At 41.0% G+C, this 27,260-nt stretch overlaps 2 protein-coding genes and 1 non-coding gene across 3 annotated transcripts; 1 reads left to right on the forward strand and 2 right to left on the reverse strand.

Moving 5' to 3' along the window:
* The first annotated feature begins 3,373 nt into the window (after positions 1–3,373).
* On the forward strand, positions 3,374–3,477 carry LOC112788489 (small nucleolar RNA R71). Its single transcript, XR_003195850.1, has one exon. It is a non-coding gene; the product is annotated as a small nucleolar RNA R71 (small nucleolar RNA).
* A 4,633-nt stretch (positions 3,478–8,110) lies between these two features.
* Positions 8,111–8,602, reverse strand: LOC140183063 (uncharacterized). The gene has a single exon (XM_072231063.1). The coding sequence runs from the start codon at positions 8,600–8,602 to the stop codon at positions 8,111–8,113; it is 492 nt and encodes a 163-aa protein (XP_072087164.1).
* Positions 8,603–10,768: 2,166 nt separating this feature from the next.
* LOC140183064 (uncharacterized) lies at positions 10,769–25,353 on the reverse strand. The gene is made up of 3 exons (XM_072231064.1): positions 24,915–25,353; positions 24,572–24,766; positions 10,769–12,126 (listed from the first exon to the last, which is right to left on the reverse strand). The coding sequence occupies exons 1-3, from the start codon at positions 25,351–25,353 to the stop codon at positions 10,769–10,771; spliced, it is 1,992 nt and encodes a 663-aa protein (XP_072087165.1).
* Between the last annotated feature and the right edge of the window lie 1,907 nt (positions 25,354–27,260).

Consider the following 27,260-nt stretch of genomic DNA (forward strand, 5'->3'; position numbering starts at 1 on the left):
CATTTTCTCCACCTTGATCATGAGGGATTCTGGATAGGTGATCTGCCACTTTGTTCTCCACTCCTTTCTTGTCTCTGATTTCAATATCAAATTCCTGCAACAGTAAGATCCACCTTATTAGTCTTGGCTTTGATTCTTGCTTGGCAAACAAATATTTAAGTGCTGTGTGATCTGTAAAAACAATCACTTTAGCACCAATGAGGTATGATCTAAATTTGTCAAATGCAAAAACTATTGCTAGCAACTCCTTTTCAGTAGTGGTATAATTTCTTTGAGTTTCATTAAGGACTTTGCTATCATAGTATATCACACGAACTAGGTTATCTTTCCTTTGTCCTAACAATGCCCCAACTGCAAAATCAGATTCATCACACATCAATTCAAATGGTAGGTTCCAATCAGGTGGGGAAATGATAGGAGCAGAGGATAACCTCATTTTCAAATGTGCAAATGCTAGCATGCATGTTTCATCAAAGATAAATGGTGTATCAGATACAAGGAGATTGCTTAAGGGCTTGGCTATCTTTGAAAAATCTTTAATGAACCTTCTGTAAAAACTAGCATGCCCTAAAAAACTCCTAATTGCCTTGACATCACTGGGTGGAGGTAGTTTTTCAATAAGTTCTACTTTAGCTCTATCAACCTCAATGCCTTGGTGAGAGACCTTGTGACCAAGGACTATTCCTCCTGTCACCATGAAGTGGCATTTTTCCCAGTTCAAGACCAAATTGGTCTCTTGGCATCTTTTCAATACCAAGGCGAGGTGATGTAGGCAACTAGGAAAAGAATCTCCGAATACCGAGAAATCATCCATAAAAACTTCAATGAATTTTTCTATCATATCTGAAAAGATAGAAAGCATGCAGCGTTGGAAAGTTGCAGGGGCATTACACAATCCAAATGGCATGCACCTATAAGCAAACACTCCATACGGACAAGTAAATGAGGTTTTCTCTTGGTCTCTCGGATCAACTACTATTTGGTTATATCCTGAATAACCGTCGAGAAAACAATAATATGCGTGCCCTGCAAGTCTTTCCAACATCTGATCCATGAATGGAAAGGGAAAGTGGTCTTTTCGTGTAGCCTCATTGAGTTTTCTGTAGTCTATGCACATCCACCATCCTGTGATAGTCCTTATGGGTATGAGCTCGTTTTTCTCATTGGTAACCACAGTGATTCCTCCCTTCTTGGGCACAACATGTATGGGGCTAACCCAAAGGCTGTCCGAAATTGGGTATATGACCCCTCCTTGCCAAAGCTTCATAACCTCTTTCTGTACCACTTCCTTCATGATTGGGTTCAGCCTTCTTTGGGATTGAATGGATGGCTTGGCATCATCTTCTAACAGTATTTTATGCATGCATATGGCTGAACTGATTCCCTTCAAGTCAGCAAGGGTCCATCCAATGGCATCCTTATGCTCTCGCAGCACCTTGAGTAGCTCGTCCTCTTGATCTTGACTGAGGGATGAATTTATGATCACTGGGTAGTTTTCATTTTCTCCTAGATATGCATATTTGAGAGTGGATGGCAGTACTTTAAGTTCAAGTTTGGGTGCTTCTGACTTTTTGTTCTCTCCCTTTGATGCATCTGGTATATGTATTTCTGCTGTGGCTACCTTTTCACTTGATTCAGATTCTTCCTCCACCAATCTCTCGTCCTCTTCAAGTTCTTCTTCTTCAAAATTCTCCTGCACTTCATCCTCAAGTGCATCTAACCTCATGCATTCCCCCAATTGTTCTGGTGGATAACTCATGCCCTTGAACACATTGAATGTCATCTTTTCATTGTGTAATCTCAGTGTGAGGTCACCCTTCTGAACATCAATGATAGCTCCAGCAGTGGCCAAGAATGGCCTTCCCAGGATGATGGAGGTCTTGGCGTCCTCCTGCATGTCCAGCACCACAAAATCTGCTGGAAATATAAAATCTCCCAGTTTTACTAGCAAATCCTCTACTATCCCGTGAGGGAATTTGAACGATCGGTCTGCCAGTTGTAGGGCCATTTTTGTTGGTTTAGCCTCCTCAATTTTCATCTTTCTCATCATAGCTACTGACATCAAATTGATGCTGGCCCCTATGTCACAAAGAGCCTTCTCTACTGTGATTTCTCCTATAATACAAGGAATCTGAAAACTCCTAGGATCATTCAGTTTCTGAGGTAGTTTATGCTGAATGATAGCACTGCACTCTTCAGTTAGTATCACCGTCTCATTGTTCTTCCAGCTTCTCTTCTTAGTCATTAGCTCCTTCAAAAACTTGGCATAGAGTGGCATTTGTTATATGGCTTCAGCAAAGGGTATGTTGATTTGTAGCTTCTTGAAGATTTCCAAAAATCTCAAAAATTGGTTGTCATCTTCCTTTTTCTTCAATAGCTAGGGATATGGAGCTCTTGAGATGTTCAGTTGGGGTATCCATTTTTCTTTCTGCAGACTTGGCGTGGGAGGTTGAACTCCATCTTGTTCTTCTCCCTTTTCATTTGAGCCTTCTTCTTGTGGTTTTTGGGGATGTTCCTTCAGTTCCTTCCCACTCCTAAGTGTGATAGCTTGACACTCCTCCCTTTTGCTTGAATGGGCATCATAGCAAAAGTTGTAGTTAGGGAGCTGCTTAAACAGATAGCTAATTTGTGTCTCCAGTTTCGTGATGGCAGCATTTTGATTCTGCATGTTAGACTGCACTTCTTCTCTGAATGCTTTACTGTCTCGAATGTCTCTGCATATTCCTTCAATTAAGGTTTCAATCTTAGAGAGCTTGTCATCAATTGATGGGTGATTCGGAGCAGATGTGCTATTTTGGTTTTGATGAGCATATGAAGAAGTGTTGTTGTGGGGGTGTTGAGACGTCCTCTGTGTGAATTGCTGGTGAGCTGTATTGTTGTTGGAGTTGTAACGTCTCTAGTCTTGGTTTTGATCTTGCTCACTTCCCCACCCAAAGTTTGGTGGTTTCTCCATCCAGGATTGTAGGTCTTGGAGTATGGATCATAGTTTTTCCTTGGTGAATTCCCAATGTAGTTGCCTTGCTCCTGACTCCCCTCTGCTTCTTCATTCACTCCTTCTTGGATTGTTGATGAAGTGGAGATTGCTGCTACTTGGTTCATCTCCATCTTCTTGGTGAGGTCAGCCAGCTGCTGGGTAATGAGCTTGTTTTGGGCCAACAGAGCATCTACATTGTTTAGCTCCATTACTCCTCTTGTGTTCCCTCTTTCGGAAGCATAGAAGTAGTCGTTCTCTGCTACTGTTTCAATAACATCTATGGCTTCCTCAATGGTCTTCTTCTTGTTCAAAGATCCTCCAGATGAATGGTCTACGGCCTTCTTTGACTCATAAGAGAGCCCTTCATAGAAAATGTGCAGCTGCACCCATTCGTTGAACATGTCAGGTGGACACCCCCTTGTTAAGTCCTTGAACCTCTCCCATGCTTCATATAGAGTCTCACCATCTTGTTGCCTGAAAGTTTGGACCTCAGCTCTCAGCCTATTGATTCGTTGAGGAGGGTAAAATCTTGCTAAGAATTTGTTCACCACGTCTTCCCAAGTTGTCAAGCTTTCCCTTGGGAAAGATTCCAGCCATTTGGCTGCCTTGTCCCTGAGTGAGAATGGAAATAAGAGCATTCTATAGGCATCAGGATGAACACCATTAGACTTCACTGTGTCACATATTCTCAGGAAGGTGGTTAAATGTTGATTGGGGTCTTCTTGAACACTTTCTCCAAACGAACAGTTGTTCTAAACAAGGGTGATGAGCTGTGGTTTAAGTTCAAAGTTGTTGGCATGGATTGTCGGCTTTTGGATGCTACTTCCACAATTGCCTGGGTTTGGATTGATGTAAGAGCCTAAAACTCTTCTATCCTCCCCAGCATGATTTGCTCTACCTCCTCCCCCATGGTTGTGATCTTCTTCTTCATGATGGTTTTCCATGTTGTCTTCCATGATTGTTTCAAAGAATTCCTCTTCTTCCTCAGTACCAACCACTTTCTTTTCTCTTGCCTCCCTCCTTAATCTAAGGAAGGTCCTCTCAGGTTCAGAATCGAAGGAAGTTGAAGCCCCGCTTCTTCTCCCTGTTATACAACCATCAAGTGCAAGCAAGAAAAGATAGGTGCAGAAAGTATTTGTGTCAGAATTACTGTTAGTTGTGGGTGATGCAATATATCAAACAGTTAGTGGGTTAGCAAACAGAATTGAAAATAACAAAGAAGAACAAAAGAGTAGACGGGGAAGGGAAGAAGTTTAACTGAAACAAAAAGTAAATCACTCAAACAAAAAATGAAATTCACAAATAAAAATGCTCAATCAAGTGATCTTCCAATTTAATCATTGTTGATGCACAATCAATCCCCGGCAACGGCGCCATAAACTTGATGTGGGAAAAACTTGTCTCACAACAAATCTCCCTTCGACAAGTGTACCGAATTTTTCGTCAAGTAAAAACTCACAATAGAGTGAGATCAAATCCCACTGGGATTGATTGATCATGCAACTTTAATTAGAAGAATGTTCTAGTTGAGCAAATCCAGAATTTGGGTTGAGAATTACAGAAAATAAAATGGCGGGAATGTAAATAACAGAAAAGTAAATGCTAGGATTAAAGGATTGGAAGTAAATGACTGAAAATAAATTACAGAATTGTAAATGGGAATGGGGGATTTGCTCATAAAAGTAAATGGCAGTAATTAAAGAGAATGGGTAAGATCAGAGATGGGGAGTTCATTGGGCTTAGGAGATGTTGCAATTCTCCGGATCAAGTTCATTTTCATCTCTTCCTCAATCAATGCACTCATTGATCTCCTTGGCAATCTTAAGTGATTGAATTATAATTTCTTGCAATTCAATCTCTCAAATCTTGATCAATAGCCAATTCCTTGATCAATTGCTCATGAGAAGAGATGAAGTATGGTCACTGATTATACCACATGCATTTTCCAAATCAAGTATTGAGAGGGTTATAGTCACATACCCATCCAAACCCAATTTGATCTAGCATGAGAAAGCATTTCTAGATTGATCTCTTCATTCCTCTTTCAAGGTTCAAAAGAGATCCAAGTTTGAATATCTTCTCTTCCAAGATAACTACTCAATTGGATGAAGATCGAAAGCTTTCAAGTAAAATCAAGAGAAAAGATAGAAGAAGAACAATGAAAATTAGTATTGATCCATCAAATTACAACAGAGCTCCCTAACCCAATGAAAGGGGTTTAGTTATTCATAGCTCTTGAAAATGAAAACAAAGATGGAGAATACATCATAAAACTAGAAAATGCAGAGAAGATAAAATACAGAGAGTAGTTCCCCATTTTCAGCCTCTAGCCCCCTTTTACATTTCAAAGCTACTCCTATATATACTACTATTCTCAGCTTCTAGTTTTCTCTTCAAGTCTTGGGCCTTTGGATCTTGAGTTTGAAGCAGTACTTTTCTTCATTTGGGCTTGGCTTTACTTGCAGAGAGAAAGTGCTAAGTGGGCAGAGACTTCAGCTCAGGACGTTAGGGGTGTTAACATTTAGTGAAAGTATAAGTTCGAGAACGTTAATGACACTTAACATTTTCACTAACGTTCCAATGTACCCATTTGCCTCACGTTAGACCCCACGTTAACTAGGTTAACGTGGCTTCTAACGTGGCCTTGCCAACCTTCGAGAACGTTAGTGACACTCAACATTGTCACTAACGTTCCAGTGTGCCCCTTTTTGCTTCACGTTAAAGCCCACGTTAACTAGGTTAACGTGGCTTCTGACGTGGCCTTGCCAACCTTCGAGAATGTTAGTGACACTCAATATTGTCACTAACGTTCCAATGTGCCCCTAGATCTCACGTTAGAGTCCATGTTAACTAGGTTAACGTGGCTTCTAACGTGGCCATTCTTAGCCATCCCAACGTTAGTCACAATGTTGAGTGTCACTAATGTTGGCTCATCATTCATTCCTCATCATTAGCTTCCACATTAACTAAGTTAACGTGGAAGTTAACGTGGCTCCTTGGGGGGTTGTGTGGTTGCTTTCAACGTTAGTGACAATATTGAGTGTCACTAACGTTGTCGACAACTCTCACTTCTTACGTTAGCTCCCACGTTAACCAAGTTAACGTGGGAGTTAACGTGGTGTGTTGCATCCTTAGGCCAACGTTAGTGACAACATTAAATGTTACTAACGTTGGCTTCTCTTCCCCCTTTAACGTTAGAGGCCACGTTAACTAGGTTAACGTGGGCTCTAACGTGGCCACTCATGAGTGTTTGCCAATGTTAGTGACAATGTTAAGTGTCACTAACGTTGGCTCTACTTCCCTTTTCCACGTTAGAGTTCACGTTAACTCAGTTAACGTGACTCTTAACGTGGGCAATGATGGCTTTGAGAGTGTCATTGGCAATCACTTTTCTCATTTAACCTTGCAAGTTACCTCCCTTTCCTTGCTTCCTTTGGTCCTGAAATCAAGCAACAGAGTGCATCAAAGTTCTAGTCCAAGTCATGGGTAATGCAGCATACAATTTGTCACTAAATTCATGTAAAATCCTCATGAAATAATGTAAAATGCACAATGTATGCTTGAATCAAGGTGTAGGTGAATATCTACCCAAAACTAGCTTATTTCCTAAAGAAATGCATGAAACTACCCTAAAAACAGTAAAGAAAAGGTCAGTGAAACTGGCCAAGATGCCCTGGCATCAAAGAGTGACAAGGTGACATCCCATAAAGCATCATCAATCATCATATCGTACCACAAATTGCAAAGAAAGCAAGTAAATCAAACAAGTTCATCAAAGCAAGAGTAAACTCCACTTGGAACACCCATGAGAAAATAAAAAGAAAGAGGGAAAGAAAATGCAACAAACAAAGAAAACATGAATGAAATTACTAAGAAGAAGAGTAAGGGAATGTAACTATGGAAAAGGAAGAGGAAACAAAGGAAACCAAACAAAAATAGAAAGAGAAGTACCTTGAGAGGAGGAGGAAGAAAAATGGGGTATGTAGGTGAGAGAAAAGGGGGTGAATAGTGAGAGAGGGAAGAAGGAGAAGAGAGGTGTGGGATCGCCGGAGGTGGTGGTCGCCACCGGTGGTGGCGGAGAAGAGGTGGTGGAGATGGTAGAAGAGGTTAGAAGTGAAGAAGAATGGTGGTGGTAAGAAGAAAGAAAGAAAAGTGAAGGAGGAAGGCGCACTCTAATTCAATTGGTTCGCGGAACCGACGCGCGCGCGCCATGCACGCGTGCGCGTGCATGGGCGAAATTCAGAAAGGGCGCGGACGCGCACGGTGCACGTGTGCATGAAATGGGAAATGTGGGTGTGCGCGCGAACGCCAGGTGCGCATGCGCGTGCATAGAAGTTGTGCCCTCAGCATAAGTTGGGCACAACTTTGGCCCAACTCTCGGGAAAAAGTACCAGAAAATAGAATTTGGTGATCGACGCGGACGCGCACGGTGCGCTGACGCGTCGATTGGCGTGATGGGCGAAGTACGCGTGTGCGCCTGGTGTGCCTACGCATGAGGGGAGCTGGGCCAGTAGCATGAAATAGGCCCAACCAGGGCATAACTCTCGGGAGGAATGGCCCAGGGACGCAAACGCAGGGGTGACGCGTACGCGGCTAGTGCGCGGATGCATGCTTTTACGCGAATGACCATGGACGCGTGCAAGTGTGGTGCGCGCACGCGTGATGTTGGTTATGCCTAGGGCCCAGAATTGGCCCAGAATTTGCACAACTCTCTGGAGGATGGCCCAGAAGCTGCGAAGACCTATGGACGCGTACGCGCACAGTGCGCGCACGCGTGCCCCCCCCCCCCTTTTTTTTTTTGAATGAACATGAAAGATGCCTAATTGTCATGAATTAAATGGCCAATCCAGCCAAAGAGGCCAAAAACACCCAAAATCAATGCAAAACCTAAATAGGGGTGTTCTTCTACCACACAATCAAATCATTCATGGAAAAATCAACGCAAGGCTTCATGAGGAAAATATCCTAGGTATGTACAATTAACTCTAATCAAATAGGACTATAGCCAAGCAGTCGCAAACTAATTAAGAGTTTAAAAACTATATACAAAGGGGTAAAAAGGATAGATCTCACCATGGTGGGGTGTCTCCCACCTAGCACTTTTGTTTAATGTCCTTAAGTTGGACTTCCACTAGCTCATTGCTCTTTGCCAAGAAGTGCATCTTCCAAAAAGAATACCTCAATCTCTTTGTTGCTCTTCATTTTCTCACCATGATACAACTGGAGACGGTGCCCATTGACCTTGAAGATATCCGAACTTGAGGGATGGCGTAAATGGTAAACCCCATAGGGTTCCGCTTTCACTACTTGATATGGGCCTTCCCATTTTGACCTAAGTTTACCGGGCAACAATCTCAATCTAGAATTGTAAAGAAGGACTAGATCACCAGCTTTAAATTCTTTGCCTCTTATGTTCCTACCATGCACGACTTTCATTTTCTCCTTGTAAAGTCTAGAGTTCTCATAAGCTTCAAGCCTCAAACATTCCAACTCCGCTAATTGTAGCTTTCTCTCGATTCCGGCTCCACCCAAACTTGGATTACATTCCTTGATGGCCCAATACGCCTTGTGCTCTATTTCCACCGGTAAATGGCAAGCTTTGCCATACACCAACCGGAAGGGACTCATGCCAATTGGAGTTTTGTATGCCGTTCGGTAGGCCCATAATGCATCAGTGAGCTTGGCACTCCAATCTTTCCTATTGAGCTTCACAATCCTTTCCAAGATGCGTTTAATCTCCCGATTGGAAACCTCAGCTTGGCCATTTGTTTGTGGGTGGTAGGCGTGGCTACTTTATGCATGATGCTATACTTCTTCATGAGTCCGTCCATTCTTTTGTTGCAAAAGTGTGAACCTTGGTCGCTCACGATTGCTCGTGGCGACCCAAATCTACAAATGATATTATTTCTCACAAAAGAAAGGACCACGTTAGCATCATTTGTCCGGGTGGGTATCGCTTCCACCCATTTGGACACAAAATCAACGACAAGTAGAATGTAGAGGAAACCATTAGAATTAGGGAATGGCCCTGTGAAGTCAATTCTCCACACATCAAAAATCTCACAAAATAGCATGGTTCGTTGGGGAATTTCATCCTTCTTGGAGATGTTACCAAATTTAATGCATTGAGAACAAGATTTACAAAAATGAGAAAACTCCTTGAAAAGAGTTGGCCACCAAAAGCCACAATCTAGGATTTTTCTTGCCATTCTTTGAGGTCCAAAGTGGCCTCCTCCTTCGGAGGAGTGGCAAGCTTCTAAGATTGAGTGGAATTCGATTTGTGGAATGCACCTCCGAATTACTTGATCCGCCCCACATCTCCAAAGGTATGGGTCATCCCACACATAGTATTTGGATTTACTTTATAGCTTATCCCTTTGGTGTTTGGATAGATTAGGAGGGAAGGAGCGAGATACTAAGTAATTGGCGATTGGTGCATACCAAGGAATGGTTTCCGAGATTGCATGCAAGCCTTCAAAGGGAAACGAATCATTGATAGGAGTAGTATCGCCTTTTGTGTGTTCAAGGTGACTTAAATGGTCCGCCACTAGGTTTTGCGTACCACTCCTATCCTTGATTTCTAAGTCAAACTCTTGCAACAATAAAACCCATCTAATCAATCTCGGTTTAGATTCCTTCTTAGCCAACAAATACTTTAACGCCGCATGATTCGAATACACTACCACCTTTGAACCGAGAAGATATGCTCAAAACTTGTCCAAGGCAAAAACAATGGCCAAAAGTTCTTTTTTGGTAGTAGTGTAGTTGGATTGGGCTCCATCTAGTGTTTTTGATGCATAGGCTATCACATATAGATTCTTACCCTCGCGTTGTGCTAACGCGGCTCCCACGGCAAAATTTGAAGCGTCACACATTATTTCAAATGGCCGACTCCAATCCGGCCCTCGCACAATGGGAGCCTGGGTCAATGCTACCTTGAGCTTGTCGAAAGCCTCCATGCATTCCTTGCTTAAATCAAACTCAACATCTTTTTGTAACAACTTTGAGAGAGGCAATGCTATCTTGCTAAAATCCTTTATGAATCTCCGATAAAATCCTGCATGTCCAAGGAAAGAGCAGACCTCCTTCTCGGAAGAGGGGTAAGGCAAACTAGATATGACATTAATCTTGGTCGGATCTATGGAAATACCATCTTTGGAAACAATATGTCCTAAAACAATGCCTTGCTTGACCATGAAATGACACTTCTCAAAATTTAAGACAAGGTTGGTTTTAGTACATCTTTCCAAAACTTTTTCAAGATTATCCAAGCAATGATCAAAAGAATCACCATATACCGTGAAATCATCCATGAATACCTCCATGCATTGCTCTAGAAAATTCGCAAAGATGCTCATCATGCACCTTTGAAAAGTTGTCGGTGCATTGCATAAGCCGAATGGCATACGCTTGTAGGCATAAGTTCCAAAAGGGCAAGTAAATGTTGTTTTTTCTTGGTCCTCTAGAGCAATGTGTATTTGGAAATATCCCGAATAGCCATCTAGGAAGCAATAATGAGACTTACCGGATAATCAATCGAGCATTTGATCGATAAACGAAAGTGGAAAATGATATTTTCTAGTGGTCGAATTCAACCTTCGGTAGTCTATGCATACTCGCCAAACGAAAGTGGAAAATATCCCCGCTTTCATTCTTGATTGTGGTTACCCCGGACTTCTTAGGCACAACTTGAACGGGACTTACCCATTCACTATCCGAAATAGGGTAGATGATGTCCGCCTCGAGTAACCGTGTCATCTCTTTCTTGACAACCTCCAAAATAGTAGGATTTAATCACCTTTGAGGTTGTATCACGGGTCTAGCTTCTTCTTCCAAGAAGATCCGGTGCTCACACACTTGGGGACTTATCCCCACTAGATCCACCAAACTCCACCCTATTGCCCTTTTGTTCTTCCTCAAAACACATAGCAACTTCTCTTCTTGTTGAGGATTTAGTTCCTTTGCTATAATCACCGAAAACTTATGGGCTTCATCAAGGTATAAGTACTTTAGGTGGGGTGGCAATGGCTTCAATTCTAGCTTTTGCTCTTGGCTTGTCACTTGAATTTCTTCACTTGGATTATCACTGCTTTCTTCAATCATATGTTTCTCTTCTAGCTTTGCATAATGCACTTCGGCCATAATGTTGTCAATTAGATCACACCGGAATATGGAATGGTTCTCTGGTGGGTGCCTCATTGCCTCTTCTAGGCTAAAACTTACAACTCCCCTATCTATTTCAAATGAATAGGTTCCCGAATGGGCATCCAACTTGAATTTAGAGGTCCTCAAAAACGGCCTCCCAAATAGGATAGATGATGCCCTCTCGGATTCACTTAGTGGCATCTCAATGATATGGAAATCAATTGGAAATATCAAACACTTTATGTCGACCAACACATCTTCCGCAATACCCGACATGGTTATTATGCTCTTGTCTGCCAAGACAAACCTAGCCGCCGACCGCTTCAACAGTGGGAGCTTCAATAGATGATAAACGGAAAGAGGCATAATGCTAACGCATGCACCAAGGTCGCACATACAATCAATGAATTGGACTCCATCAATGACACAAGAAACTAAGCAAGGGCCCGGATCAACACACTTTTCCAGAATAGATCCCATCAACGCCGAAATGGAACTACCCAATGGAATGGTTTCCAACTCATGAGTCCTATCTTTGTTCATACACAAGTCCTTAAGAAATTTCGCATATTTAGGCACTTGATGTATAGCATCAAAGAGAGGGATAGTTACCTCCACTTTCTTGAACATCTTCACCATCGTTGGGTCAAGTTCCACACGCTTCTTAGCCTTTCTTGCCAATGTAGGAAATGGAATTGGTTGAGCCACTTCCTCCAAGATTTGCTCCTTTCTAGGGACTTCACTCCTTGGTAGAGGGTCTTCATCTTCAACTATTACATCTGACTCCTCCTCTTCTTCAATTTCTTCTATCTCAACTCCATATTTTTCTTGAGCAACTTTCATTGGACTAGGTGCCTTTGAATTCCTTTCCTTCAATTGCGTTCCAGACCTCAAGGTTACGGCGTTGATGCCACCCTTGGGGTTGGGTAGAGGTTGAGAGGGTATAGCACTAGAGGTTGAGGCTTGAGAAGTGGGAATAGAAGGTGGCTCCATGCGAGCAATAAGGACTTGGAGAGTGGAAGTGAGACCATTAAGACTTGAGTTGAATGTGTTTTGGAGTTCTTTTTGTCCTTGGAGTATGGACAGGAGTGTGTCATCTTGATTTGGGGATGTGGACGGGTAGGTAATTTGTGGTGCTTGGGGTTGGTTGGGTGGAAGTGGTTGTCTATGAGGTGGTATGTAGGTTTGATAGTTCCTTCCTTGATTTGGTTGTTAGTTTGGAGGGTTTTGTGAATAGCTGATGAGCGGATATTTTATACGCTTTTTGGGGTTAATTTCATATAGTTTTTAGTATGTTTTAGTTAGTTTTTAGTTTATTTTCATTAGTTTCTATGCAAAATTCATATTTCTGGACTTTACTATGAGTTTGTGTATTTTTTTGTAATTTCAGGTATTTTCTGGCTGAAATTGAGGGAGCTGAGCAAAAATCTTATTCAGGCTGAAAAAGGACTGCTGATGCTGTTGGATCCTGACCTCTCTGTACTCGGAATGGAATTTCTGGAGCTACAAAAGTGCAATTGACGCGCTTCCAATTGCGTTGAAAAGTAGACATCCAGGGCTTTCCAGAAATATATAATAGTCCATACCTTGCTCAAGGATAGATGACGTAAACTGGTGTTCAACGCCAGTTCCATGTTGTAGTCTGGCATCCAGCGCCAGAAACAGGTTATAAGTTGGAGTTCAACGCCAGAAACAGGTTACAACCTGGCGTTGAATGCCCAAAACAGCCCAGGCACATGAGAAGCTTTAGTCTCAGCCCCAGCACACACCAAGTGGGCCCCAGAAGTGGATTTCTGCACTATCTATCATAGTTTACTCATTTTCTGTAAACCTAGGTTACTAGTTTAGTATTTAAACAAATTTTAGAGATTTATTTTGTATCTCATGACATTTTAGATCTAAACTTTGTAATCTCTGACGGCATGAGTCTCTAAACTCCATTGTTGGGGGTGAGGAGCTCTGCTGTGTTTTGATGAATTAATGCAACTATTTCTGTTTTCCATTCAAACATGCGTGTTCCTATCTAAGATATTCATTCGCGCTTAATTATAGAGAAGGTGATGATCCATGACACTCATCACCTTCCTTAATTCATGAACGTGTGTCTGACAACCATCTCCATTCTACATCAGATTGAATGAGTATCTCTTAGATTCCTTAATCAGAATCTCCGTGGTATATGCTAGAATCCATTGGCAGCATCCTTGAGAATCCAGAAAGTCTAAACCTTGTCTGTGGTATTCCGAGTAGGATTCTGGGATTGGATGACTGTGGCGAGCTTCAAACTCGCGAGTGCTGGGCGTAGTGACAGACGCAAAAGGATAGTAAATCCTATTCCGGTATGATCGAGAACCTACAGATGATTAGCCGTGCGGTGACAGCGCACCTGGACCATTTTCACTGAGAGGAATGATGGTAGCCATTGACAACGGTAATCCACCAACACACAGCTTGCCATAGGAGGGACGTGCGTGTGTGAAGAATAAAATAGGGAGAAAGCAGAGATTCAAAAGACAAAGCATCTCCAAAACTCCAACATATTCTCATTTACTGCATCACAAGTATTTATTTCATGCTCTTTTATTCCTCGTAATTCAATTTGATAAGTGAATTGTTTTCCTAACTAAGAGTTACAAGGTAACCAGAGATTGCTTCAAACCAACAATCTCCGTGGGATTCGACCCTTACTCACGTAAGGTATTACTTGGACGACCCAGTGCACTTGCTAGTTAGTTGTGCGGAATTACATAGTGTGAAGTAATTTTCGTGCACCAAGTTTTTGGCGCCGTTGCCGGGGATTGTTCGAGTTTGGACAACTGACGGTTTATTTTGTTGCTTAGATTAGGAAAAATTTTTTCTTTTTGGTTTAGAGTCTTCTATTATTGTTTTTGGTTGAAATTTTGTTTTTAGAATCCTTATTTTTTTTTTTAATTTTTCAAAAAAAATTTTCTTAGTTATTAAAAATACTTCTTCAAAACAAGTGTTACATTTACTGCCCAGTTGGCTAGAGCGTTGGTCTATGTTTTTGGTTATTGGGTATATTCTTTTCAAAATCTTCTTTTTCAAAAATAATATTTCTATTAAATCTTGTGCCAAACTTTAAGTTTGGTGTTTTCTTGTTGATTTCTCTTTGGTTTTCGAAAATTTTAGTTTTGTTTTCTAAAAGTTTTAAGTTTGGTGTTCTATCTTCATGTTCTTGTTGTTCTTGTGAGTCTTCAAGGTGTTCTTGACTTTTCCTTGTGTCTTGATCTTAAAATTTTTAAGTTTGGTGTTCCTTGGTGTTTTCCCTCCAAAATTTTCGAAAACAAGGAGCATTAGATCTAAAATTTTTAAATCTTGTGCTATTTTATTATTTTTCTCTCTCCTTATCAAATTCAAAAAAATATCTTTTCTCTCCATTTTAAAGCAAATTTTTGAAAATTTCTCTTAAAATCCAGATTTTTATTTCAAAATTTAAAACCTTTTTCAAAAATCATATCTTTTTCAAAACTTCCTAAACCACTCTTTTCATTTTTTGAAAATCTTCAACCATTTTTATTTATTTTATTTTAATTTATTTTATTTTCGAAATAAATAAATAAATAAATAAAAGTATTTTTTTTTATCATCTCCCTTTCTCCATCATGGATCTAAGTGGAAATGAACAGTCCAGAAGGACTCTGGGGTCATATGCTAACCCCACTACTGCTTCATATGGGAGTAGTATCAGTATACCCTCCATTGGAGTCAATAGCTTTGAGTTGAATCCTCAGCTCATTATCATGGTGCAGCAAAGTTGCCAGTATTCCGGTCTTCCATAGGAAGAACCTACAGAGTTTCTGGCATAGTTTTTATAAATTGCTGACACAGTATATGATAAGGAAGTAGATCAGGATGTCTACAGATTATTACTGTTCCCATTTGCTATAAAAGACCAAGCAAAGAGGTGGTTAAATAACCAACCTAAGGCTAGCATAAAGACATGGAAACAGCTGACAGAAAAATTCCTGAATCAATACTTTCGTCCAAAACGGATGATACAGCTAAGGCTGGACATCCAAGGCTTTAAACAAGGAGATAATGAATCTCTTTATGATGCCTGGGAGAGATACAGAGAGATGCTAAGAAAATGCCCCTCTGAAATATTTTTAGAGTGGGTTCAGCTAGACATCTTCTATTATGGGCTTACAGAAAGGGCTCAGCTTTCTATAGATGACTCAGCTGGTGGATCTATCCACATGAGGAAGACAATTGAAGAAGCTCAAGAGCTCATTGATACAGTTGCCAGAAATCAGCATCTGTACCTAAGCAGTGACCCTTCCATGAAAGAAGAGGCTAAAACAGTAACTGCTGAATTCAATTAGCAATTGGATTTTCTAACAAAGCAGTTAGCCGAATTCAAGGATAGACTACAAGAGACAATGATGGCTAATATAAATATGGAAGTATAATTAAAGCAAACAAATCAGCAGCTGTCAAAACAAATAACAGAAGAATGCCAAGCAGTTCAACTAAAAAGTGGGAAGACATTAAATACCCCACCTCAAGGTAGCAGGAAGCCAAGAAATGAGCAAACTACCCAAAATCCATCTGAGGACAGTAAGAGCCCAGACAGAAATAATTCTGGCGCTAAAACGCCAGAGATTGGGTGGAAGACTGGCGCTGAACGCCTAAACCATGCTCAGGACTGGCGTTCAACGCCAGAAACATGCAAGGAACTGGCGTTGAACGCCCAAAGGAAGCACAGTTCTGGCGTTCAGACGCCAAGAGCAGATGAGGAGTTGGCGTCTAACGTCACTCCAGCTTCCAACCCTGGCACTCAAATGCCAGTGAGGGATCAGACACACACAAGTGCTAATGACAACCCCTCCAAAAAGGCTTCTTCAACCACTTCTGTAGGAAATAAACCTGCAGCAACCAAGGTTGAGGAATATAAAGCCAAGATACCTTATCCTCAAAAACTCTGCCAAGAGGAGCAGGATAAGCAATTTGCTCGCTTTGCAGATTATCTCAGGACTCTTGAAATAAAGATTTTGTTTGCAGAGGCACTTGAGCAAATACCTTCTTATGCCAAATTCATGAAAGAGATCTTAAGTCATAAGAAGGATTGGAGAGAAACCGAAAGAGTTCTCCTTACTGAAGAATGCAGTGCAGTCATTCTGAAAAGCTTTCCTGAAAAGCTTAAAGATCCTGGAAGCTTTCTGATACCATGCATATTAGAGGGTAACTGCACCAAGATAGCCTTATGTGATCTTGGGGCAAGCTTCAACCTAATACCTGCATCCACCATCAGAAAGCTTGGTTTAACTGAAGAAGTTAAACCAACCCGGATATGTCTCCAACTTGCTTATGGCTCCATTAAATATCCATCAGGCGTGATTGAGGACATGATTGTCAGGGTTGGGCCATTCGCCTTTCCTACTGACTTTGTTGTGCTGAAAATGGAGGAGCACAAGAGTGCTACTCTCATCCTAGGAAGACCTTTCCTAGCAACTGGACGAACTCTCATTGACGTCCAATAGGGGGAAATAACCCTGAGAGTCAATGAGAATGAGTTTAAGTTGAATGCTGTCAATGCCATGCAGCATCAGACACACCAAAAGACTGCAAGAAAGTTGATCTTATTGACTCTCTGGTGGAGGAGATCAACATAGCTGAGAGTCTCGAATCAGAGCTGGAAAACATTTTTAAAGATGTTCCGCCTGATCTAGAGGATTCAGAGGAATTGAAAGAGCCTCTGAAATTTCCTCAGGGAGAGGAAAAACCTCCTAAACCCGAGCTCAAACCATTACCACCATCCCTGAAATATGCATTTCTAGGAGAAGGTGATACTTTTCCAGTGATCATAAGCTCTGCTTTAAATCCACAGGAAGAGGAAGCACTAATCGAAGTGCTAAGGACACACAAGACAGCTCTTGGGTGGTCCATAAGTGACCTTAGGGGCATAAGCCCAGCTAGATGCATGCACAAAATCTTATTGGAGGATGATGCTAAGCCAGTGGTTCAACCACAGAGGCGGCTAAATCAAGCCATGAAGGAAGTGGTGCAGAAAGAGGTCACTAAATTACTGGAGGCTGGGATTATTTATCCTATTTCTGATAGCCCCTGGGTGAGTCCTGTTCAAGTTGTCCCTAAAAAGGGAGGCATGATAGTGGTTCATAATGAAAAAAATAAACTGGTTCCTACAAGAACAGTTACAGGGTGGCACATGTGTATTGATTACAGAAGGCTCAATACAGCCACCAGAAAGGATCATTTTCCTTTACCATTCATCGACTAAATGCTAGAAAGACTAGCGGGTCATAATTATTACTACTTTTTGGATGGCTATTCAGGCTACAACCAAATTACAGTAGATCCCCAGGATCAAGAGAAAACAGCATTCACATGTCCATCTAGAGTATTTTCTTACAGAAGGATGCCTTTTGGGCTGTGTAATGCGCATGCAACCTTTCAGAGATGCATGCTCTCTATTTTCTCTGATATGGTAGAAAAATTTCTGGAAGTCTTCATGGATGACTTCTCAGTATATGGAGACTCATTCAGCTCCTGTCTTGATCACCTGACACTGGTTTTGAAAAGATGCCAAGAGACCAACCTGATTTTAAACTGGAAAAAATGTCACTTTATGGTGACTGAAGGGATTGTCCTTGGGCATAAAATTTCAAACAAGGGAATAGAGGTGGATCAAGCTAAAATAGAGGTAATTGAAAAATTACCGCCACCTGCCAGTGTTAAGGCAATCAGAAGCTTCCTGGGGCATGCAGGATTCTATAGGAGGTTTATAAAGGATTTTTCAAAAATTGCAAAACCTCTAAGAAACCTGCTAGCTGCTGACATGCCATTTTTGTTTGACACAAAGTGCCTGCAAGTGTTTGAAACTCTAAAAGCTAAGCTGGTCACAGCACCAGTTATCTCTGCACCAGACTGGACATTATCATTTGAATTAATGTGTGATGCCAGTGATCATGCCATTAGTGCAGTACTGTGGCAGAGGCATGACAAACTTCTGCATATCATTTATTACGCTAGCCGTGTTTTAAATGATGCCCAAAAAAATTACACAACCACAGAAAAAGAATTGCTTGCAGTGGTCTATGCCATTGACAAGTTTAGATCATACTTAGTAGGATCAAAAGTGATTGTGTACACTGACCATGCTGCTCTTAAATATCTACTTACAAAGCAGGATTCAAAACCCAGGCTTATAAGATGGGTATTGCTTCTGCAAGAGTTTGATATAGAAATAAGAGACAGAAAAGGGACAGAAAACCAAGTGGCTGATCATCTATCCCGAATAGAGCCAGTAGAAGGGGCGCCCTCTCCCTCTATTGAGATCTCTGAAACCTTTCCGGATGAGCATTTGTTCGCCGTTCAGGAAACACCATAGTTTGCAGACATTGCAAACTAAAAAGCTACAAGGTTCATACCCAAGGAGTACAGCAGGAAACAAAAGAAAAAATTAATTACTGATGTAAAGTACTACTTGTGGGATGAACCCTATCTCTTTAAGAGATGTGCAGACGGAATAATCCGTAGGTGTGTGCCTAGAGAAGAAGCACAGAGCATCTTATGGCATTGCCATGGGTCACAATATGGAGGTTATTTCGGAGGTGAGCGAACAGCCACCAAGGTCCTCCAATGTGGTTTCTACTGGCCTACAGTCTACAGAGACTCCCGAGAGTTTGTACGTAACTGTGACAGTTGCCAGAGAGCTGGTAATTTGCCTCACAGTTACGCCATGCCTCAACAAGAAATCTTGGAGATTGAGTTGTTTGATATATGGGGAATTGATTTCATGGGGCCTTTCCCACCATCATACTCAAACACTTATATTCTGGTGGCAGTTGACTATGTATCAAAATGGGTAGAGGCCATTGCCACACCCGCCAATGATACTAAAACAGTACTGAAGTTCCTCCAAAAACATATATTCAGTAGGTTTGGTGTCCCTAGGGTACTAATCAGTGATGGGGGCACTCACTTCTGCAACAAACAGCTTTACTCTGCCATGGTCCGGTATGGGATTCGCCATAAGGTGGCGACTCCATATCATCCACAGACAAATGGGCAAGCTGAAGTTTCTAACAGACAACTAAAAAGAATCCTGGAACAGACTGTAAGTACCCGTAGAAAGGATTGGGCACGAAGCTTGGATGATGCTCTATGGGCTTACAGAACAGCATTCAAGACTCCTATAGGGACCTCTCCGTACCAACTTGTGTATGGTAAGGCTTGTCGCCTGCCCGTGGAACTGGAACATAAGGCCTACTGGGCAACCAGATTCCTAAACTTTGATGCCAAACTAGCTGGAGAAAAAAGATTGCTCCAGCTGAATGAGCTAGAGGAATTCAGATTCACTGCTTTCGAAAATGCCAAGCTTTATAAAGAGAAATAAAAAAGATGGCATGACAGAAAGCTATCTTCTAGAATCTTTGAACCAAGACAAAAGGTTTGGTTGTTTAACTCTAGGCTCAGGCTATTCCCCGGGAAACTAAAGTCCCGGTGGAGGGGACCATATGTGATTACAAGTGTATCACCATATGGTTATGTGGAGCTTCAAGACATTGACTCTGATAAGAAGTTCATTGTTAATGGACAGAGAATCAAGCACTATTTTGAAGATAATGTTGAGCAAGAATGCTCAAGGCTGAGGCTAGATTAAAAAGCTCAGCAAGGTCCAGCTAAAGACATTAAAGAAGCGCTTGCTGGGAGGCAACCCAACCATTGGCATCACTTTCTCTAGCATTTTGCCCTATTCTTGATTTTATTTGTTTATATAAAGTTCATTGATACTAAGGTAAAGAGTCAATTGCATAAGTTTACAGGGTTACAGAAGGATTCCGCACACAAAACAGAGAAAAAGAGTTCACTGGCAAGAAAATGCCAGTAAGAGGAACAATTGGGCGTTCAACGCTCAAAAGAAGCATCCATTGGGCGTTGAACGCCAGTAAGGATAGCTATCTGGGCGTTAAACGCCAGAAAGAAGCTCCTTCTGGGCGTTTAATGCCAGATTTACAGCGTCCTGGGCGTTCAGAAATACGCCCAGTGACAAAGGAGTTCCTGGCGTTTAACGCCAGAAAGAAGCAGCAGCTGGGCGTTGAACGCCCAGGAGAAGCAGCAATTGGGCGTTAAACGCTCAAAACATGCAGCGTTTGGGCGTTTAACGCCAGAATGGTGGGGAGGAGGTACATTCATTTTTACTTCATATTTTTCATTTTAATTTTAATTCTCATGTTTCAATTCATGATTTCTTGCATAAACATGTTACAAACCCTGATTTCTAAAATCCCTAATTTCTAAAAATCCTACTTTAAAAATATCAAATGTATCTTAATCCATAACCACAAATTCTTTTTCAATCCAATCCAACACTCTTTTTTTTTTTCAAATTTTCCAAAACAAATCTATCTCTTTTCCCTCTAAATTCTTTTCAACTCATCAATATCTTTTTCAAAATCCAAATCTATCTTTTTCAAATATCTTTCATATCTTTTCAATTTTAAATCACATCTTTTCATATCATATTTTTTTAAATCATATCCTCTATCTTATCTTTTCAATATTTTCGAAAATCCCACCCCCTCCCTTTTTAAAACCACATTCGGCCCCCCTCTCATCCACCATTCGACACAAGCTCTCCTTCTACCCATCTCCTTTCTTTTCTTTTGCTTGAGGACAAGCAAACCTCTAAGTTAGGTGTGTTTATCCATGATCACTAAACCATACCCACTAAAGATCATGGCACCTAAAGGAAAACAACCCACTCCAAGAGGCAAGAAAGAGAGTATTCGAAAACCACTTTGGAATCAAGGGAGGTTCTTAACCAAAGAACATTCAGACCATTACTACAAAATAATGGGTCTAAGATCAGTGATCCCGGAAGTCAAGTTCGATTTGAAAGAAGATGAATATCCGGAGATCCAAGAGCTGATTCGAAACAGGAACTGGGAAGTCCTAGCTAATCCTGAAACGAAAGTGGGAAGGAATATGGTTCAGGAATTCTACGCTAATCTATGGCAAACAGACAGGCAGAGAATATCTGGAACTGCCCTCTATGACTATCAAACTTTGGTTAGAGGAAAGATTGTTCACATCCATCCTGACAAAATCAGGGAGATCTTTAAGCTACCTCAGCTGAAAGATAATCCAGACTCCTTCAATAGGAGAATGTTGAGAACAAACATGGGCCTGGATAAGATTCTAGAGGATATATGCATCCCTGGAGCCAGGTGGACCACCAGCAGCAAGGGTGTCCCAAATCAACTCAAGAGAGAAGATCTCAAACCAGTCGCCAGAGGTTGGCTGGACTTTATTGGGCGTTCTATATTGCCCACAAGCAACCGTTCAGAAGTCACTGTTAAAAGAGCAGTGATGATCCATTGCATTATGTTGGGAAAAGAAGTAGAAGTTCATCAACTGATCCCATCTGAATTTTACATACTTGCTAACAAGAACTCCAAGGATGCCAGGTTAGCTTATCCAAGCTTAATCTCTATGCTCTGCAAAGATGCTGGAGTAAAGATGCGAGTAACAGAGTATATCTCAGTGGAGCAACCAATCACTAAAATCACAATGAAAAAACAACAAGTGCAGGATGACCCCACCAAGAGGAGGGCGCAAGAATTCCTCCCAGAAGTCCCTCAATTTGAATATTGGGAACAGCTTGAAGCATCTGTTACCAAGTTGCAAGAATCTATGGACCAAATAAAGGAAGAACAGCAAAATCAAAACAGTATGCTCTGCAAACTGCTCAGGGAACAAGAAGAGCAAGGGCGTGACTTAAAGGAACTGAAGCGTCAGAAGTTATCTCTTGAAGGACCAAGCACTCCACAGACTAGAGGAACATCCACATCCCAAACTCAAGGTTGTTGAACCCTAATCTTAGCCTTAACTCTGTGATAATTGTTCTTATTTGAGTTCTACCTTAGTAGTTATAGTAGTAATTAGTAGTTATTTTATCTCCAATTAAGCTATAATTTATTTTTCTCATCATCATTAGACATGAATAAAATAGAAGATTTTCTTTAGGATAAGGAGGCAATATTTTTCGTGTTTTTAATACAAGAAATTCTGATTAATTACATGTGGTGGCAATGCTTTTTGCCTTCTGAATGAATGCTTGAACAATGCATATGTCTTTGGAATTTGATGTTCTTGAATATTAAATATGTTGGCTCTTGAAAGAATGATGAACATGAGACATGTTATTGGTAATCTGAAAAATCATAAAAATGATTCTTGAAGCAAGAAAAAGCAGTGATTACAAAACTTGCAAAAAAAAAAAAAAAAACAAGCAGAAAAAGCCAATAGCCCTTAAAACCAAAAGGCTGGGGTAATAAAAAGGATCCAAGGCTTTGAGCATCAGTGGATAGGAGGGCCTAAGGGAATCAAATCCTGGTCTAAGCGGCTAAACCAAGCTGTCCCTAACCATGTGCTTGTGGCGTGAAGGTGTCAAGTGAAAACTTGAGACTGAGCGGTTAAAGTCAAGGTCCAAAGCAAAAAGAAGAGTGTGCTTAAGAACCCTGGACACCTCTAATTGGGAACTTTAGCAAAGCTGAGTCACAATCTGAAAAGGTTCACCCAATTATGTGTCTGTGGCATTTATGTATCCGGTGGTAATACTGGAAAATAAAGTGCTTAGGGCCACGGCCAAGACTCATAAAAGTAGCTGTGTTCAAGAATCAACATACTGAACTAGGAGAATCAATAACAGTATCTGAATTCTAAGTTCCTATAGATGCCAATCATTCTGAACTTCAATGGATAAAGTGAGATGCCAAAACTGTTCGGAAGCAAAAAGCTACTAGTCCCGCTCATTTAATTAGAATCTGAGCTTCACTCAAAAACTCTGAGATCTTATTGCTTCTTGACTTATTTGTATTCTATTTTATTTGTCTAGTTGCTTGGGGACAAGCAACAGTTTAAGTTTGGTGTTGTGATGAGCGGATATTTTATACGCTTTTTGGGGTTAATTTCATATAGTTTTTAATATGTTTTTTAGTTAGTTTTTAGTTTATTTTCATTAGTTTCTAGGCAAAATTCATATTTCTGGACTTTACTATGAGTTTGTGTATTTTTCTGTAATTTCAGGTATTTTCTGGATGAAATTGAGGGAGCTGAGCAAAAATCTGATTCAGGCTGAAAAAGGACTGCTGATGCTGTTGGATCCTGACCTCTCTGCACTCGGAATAGAATTTCTGGAGCTACAGGAGTCTAATTGACGCGCTTCCAATTGCGTTGGAAAGTAGACATCTAGAGCTTTCCAGAAATATATAATAGTCCATACTTTGCTCAAGGATAGATGACATAAACTGACGTTCAACGCCAGTTCTATGTTGCAGCTGTAATCCAGCGCCAGAAACAGGTTATAAGTTGGAGTTCAACGCCAGAAATAGGTTACAACCTGTCGTTGAACGCCCAAAACAGCCCAGGCACGTGAGAAGCTTTAGTCTCAGCCCCAACACATACCAAGTGGGCCCAGAAGTGGATTTCTGCACTATCTATCATAGTTTACTCATTTTCTGTAAACCTAGGTTACTAGTTTAGTATTTAAACAAATTTTAGAGATTTATTTTGTATCTCATGACATTTTAGATCTAAACTTTGTAATCTCTGACGGCATGAGTCTCTAAACTCCATTGTTGGGGGTGAGGAGCTCTGCTGTGTTTTGATGAATTAATGCAACTATTTCTGTTTTCCATTCAAACATGCGTGCTTCTATCTAAGATATTCATTCGCGCTTAATTATAGAGAAGGTGATGATCCATGACACTCATCACCTTCCTCAATCCATGAACGTGTGTCTGACAACCACCTCCGTTCTACATTAGATTGAATGAGTATCTCTTAGATTCCTTAATCAGAATCTCCGTGGTATAAGCTAGAATCCATTGGCAGCATCCTTGAGAATCCAAAAAGTTTAAACCTTGTCTGTGGTATTCCGAGTAGGATTTTGGGATTGGATGACTCTGACGAGTTTCAAACTCGTGAGTGCTGGGCGTAGTGACAGACGCAAAAGGATAGTAAATCCTATTCCGGTATGATCGAGAACCTACAGATGATTAGCCGTGCGGTGACAGCGCACCTGGACCATTTTCACTGAGAGAAAGGATGGTAGCCATTGACAACGGTAATCCACCAACACACAGCTTGCCATAGGAGGGACGTGCGTGCGTGAAGAATAAAATAGGGAGAAAGCAGAGATTCAAAAGACAAAGCATCTCCAAAACTCCAACATATTCTCATTTACTGCATAACAAGTATTTATTTCATGCTCTTTTATTCCTCGTAATTCAATTTGATAAGTGAATTGTTTTCCTGACTAAGAGTTACAAGGTAACCAGAGATTGCTTCAAACCATCAATCTTCGTGGGATTCGACCCTTACTCACGTAAGGTATTACTTGGACGACCCAGTGCACTTGCTGGTTAGTTGTGCGGAATTACATAGTGTGAAGTAATTTTCGTGCACCAATAGCGGTTTTGTGAAGTGTTGTTGTTCCACCTTTGGTTGCCTCCATTGTCCCTTCCTCCTTGTTGATAATTGTGCCGCCAACTTTGGTTGGAGCTATCCCTCCATCCTTGATTGGAGTTGTTACTCCCTTGGCTATAGTTGCCTCCTTGTTGGGGGTACCCTTGGTTATAATTGCTCCCTTGGTTATGGTATCTTTGATTAGAACGTTCATAGTAGGGGCGATCATAAAAGTTGTGGGTAGCCGCTAGAGTGTTATCTTTTTGGAGACTTGGACATTCGTCCGTGTAGTGGGAGTAGCATGAGCAAATGCCACACACTCTTTGGGGGACCAATTGTTGACATTGTTGGTTTTGAGGAGAAGGTTGTTGTTGAGATGGAGGTTGTTGTTGATTCACTTGGAGTTGCTTTAGAAGGCTTGTCATTTCACACAAGGTCTTAGTAACGGTAGCGGTCTCACCACTAGAAGAAACTTCATTCACGGCCTTTGGACGGTTGACTCTCCGTCTAGCATGTTGAGTGGACTCGGCCAAGTCGGTAATGAGTTGCCATGCCTCCTCTGCCGTCCTATACTTTGACAAAGAACCGTTGCTTAAAGCATCCAACAAATTCTTATCTTGCTCCCTCATGCCTTGGCACACATAGCCAAGCAAGACTTGAGTGTCAATCATATGGTTGGGACATAAATCAAGAAGTTTGCAAAACTGTTCCCAATATTCATACAAAGTTTCCATCTCGCCTTGTACAATACATGAGATCTTATTCCTTAGCTTGTCCGTCATTTCCACGGGCATAAACTTGTCAAGGAATTCTCTCCTAAGCAAATCCTAATCGGACACAACATCACTAGGTAAGGTATAGAACCACTCCTTGGCTTTTCCCTCAAGAGAGAAGGGAAAGGCAAACAACCATATAGCCACTTCATCGGATCCTTTCCGCCTAGTAGTCGAGCATACACCATGGAAGTCCTTGAGGTGTCTAATTGGATCTTGTGCAGGAAGTCCATGGAACTTTGGTAAGATATTGATGAGAGTGGTCTTGAGTTCAAAGCTTGCATTCAAGTTGGGATGAAGCACATGTAGAGGTTGGAGAACAAAATCCGATGCACCCGCTTCCTTGAGAGTAACTCTCCTTGGAGCGGCCATGTTGTCAAAACCTATATCAAAAGAAAAACTATTAGTAGTATCAACGGAAGAGTAATCGGTGCCTTCATTGGATGACGATGATATGGTTGGTGAATTGGTAAAAACCTTTTCACCTTTCTTAAAGACTAGCCGCCTCCGAGCTTGCCTAATATGAAGCAAAGTTCTTTCAATTTCCGAATCAAAGGGTGCTAACCTCGGATTTGATAGTGAACGCATCATACAATGAAGGAGATAAGAAACTCATGACATCAATTGGTATCTAAACAAAGACTAATCCTAACTAACAATCGAACGAGCAAACAATCAATTAAGAGAGAAATGCAAGTATTCACATATCAACATATTCACACTAACCAATAGAATGGCACACATAAGCAACTCCCCGGCAACGGCGCTATTTTGATGAACGAAAATATTCTTATGCCGGTTAGAAACTAGTAATGAATCTGATCGTGAGTATAGTCTAACCAACACGCGAATACCGCATCAAACAATTCTAAAATCTATGACCGAGAGTATTGATCCCGGATCGTTCTCCCTAGGAATTGCTTTAGAATGTGCATCATTGATTAGGAAAGCTTTTATGGTTTTGAGAATTGGTGCAAGAATTCAAACTAGCAAAGTAATCACAATTAATTGAAATAAAAGCCTTGGCTAAAGGTAAGCATTGGAAGTTCCATTATTATAGTTTCCTTCAATTATGATAAGAATTGATTGTTGCTTCACTTAGTTAACCCCCTAACAATGGAGCAATGTCAAGTGAAAGTAACTAACTTGAGTCACAAGTCCTAGTCTCACCCTAGGAAAGTCTAGCTTTAGTGCACTCCAAGTCAATTAGCAATTCTCAATTCATAATCTACAATTGATATCCATTATTCAAGTGTCTCCAATAACTCAACCCCTAAGCCAAGTGAGAGAAATCTACTCCATAGCCAAGGTTGTCATTATCACAAACAATTGGTAGGCAATTCTAGAAAACATGATGTATTTGAAAGAAGATAATTGAATTTAAACTATCTAATCCAAACAATCATCAACAATCAAACAATTGAATGAAACCTCAATTCATTAATCCACATTCAAAGTAACAAAATGAACCAAATCTAGATCTAAGAAATTGAACCAAAAGAACATCACTTAAGAGTAGAAGAAGAGTAGATCTACACTTGTAGCAAAACAAAAAGTCAATTAGCAATAGATCTCACCAAGAATTCCAAGAAAACTTACAATGGAGGATGAAAACCTAGAGAAAAGTTGGAGTTTCTCTCTCAAAAAAACAAAATGTAACTAACTTCCTAAAATATCTAGCATTATTACTAATTGTCCTAACACCCTTTATCCTTGGTCTTCTTAAGCTTTTCCCTCCAAAATCTGCTCCAAAACAGGGCCTGGGAACCCCTTGAAATCGCTGGGCACGTGTTTCATTTAAAAAATCATGTGCGCACATCGACGCATACGCGCACTGTACGCGTAAGCGCCCTTGGGCTCTTTTGCGATCTGCGCGCAGGCGTACGGTGCGCGCGAGCATCATAAGGGATATGGCC

Source organism: Arachis hypogaea, chromosome 20 (assembly GCF_003086295.3).
Source record: "Arachis hypogaea cultivar Tifrunner chromosome 20, arahy.Tifrunner.gnm2.J5K5, whole genome shotgun sequence".
NCBI lineage: Eukaryota > Viridiplantae > Streptophyta > Magnoliopsida > Fabales > Fabaceae > Arachis > Arachis hypogaea.

What these genes read in the sequence shown, in the direction of transcription:
- LOC140183063 (XM_072231063.1), bottom strand. Translation starts at nt 8,602, where the DNA reads ATGAGTCCCTTCCGGTTGGTGTATGGCAAAGCTTGCCATTTACCGGTG.
- LOC140183064 (XM_072231064.1), bottom strand. Translation starts at nt 25,353, where the DNA reads ATGACGGACAAGCTAAGGAATAAGATCTCATGTATTGTACAAGGCGAG. An exon ending in TTCTCCTCAAAACCAACAAT is followed by an intron (nt 24,767 to 24,914) that starts GTCAACAATTGG and finishes TTCTAATCAAAG; the next exon opens with ATACCATAACCAAGGGAGCA. An exon ending in ACTTCACAAAACCGCTATTG is followed by an intron (nt 12,127 to 24,571) that starts GTGCACGAAAAT and finishes CCACTCTCCAAG; the next exon opens with TCCTTATTGCTCGCATGGAG.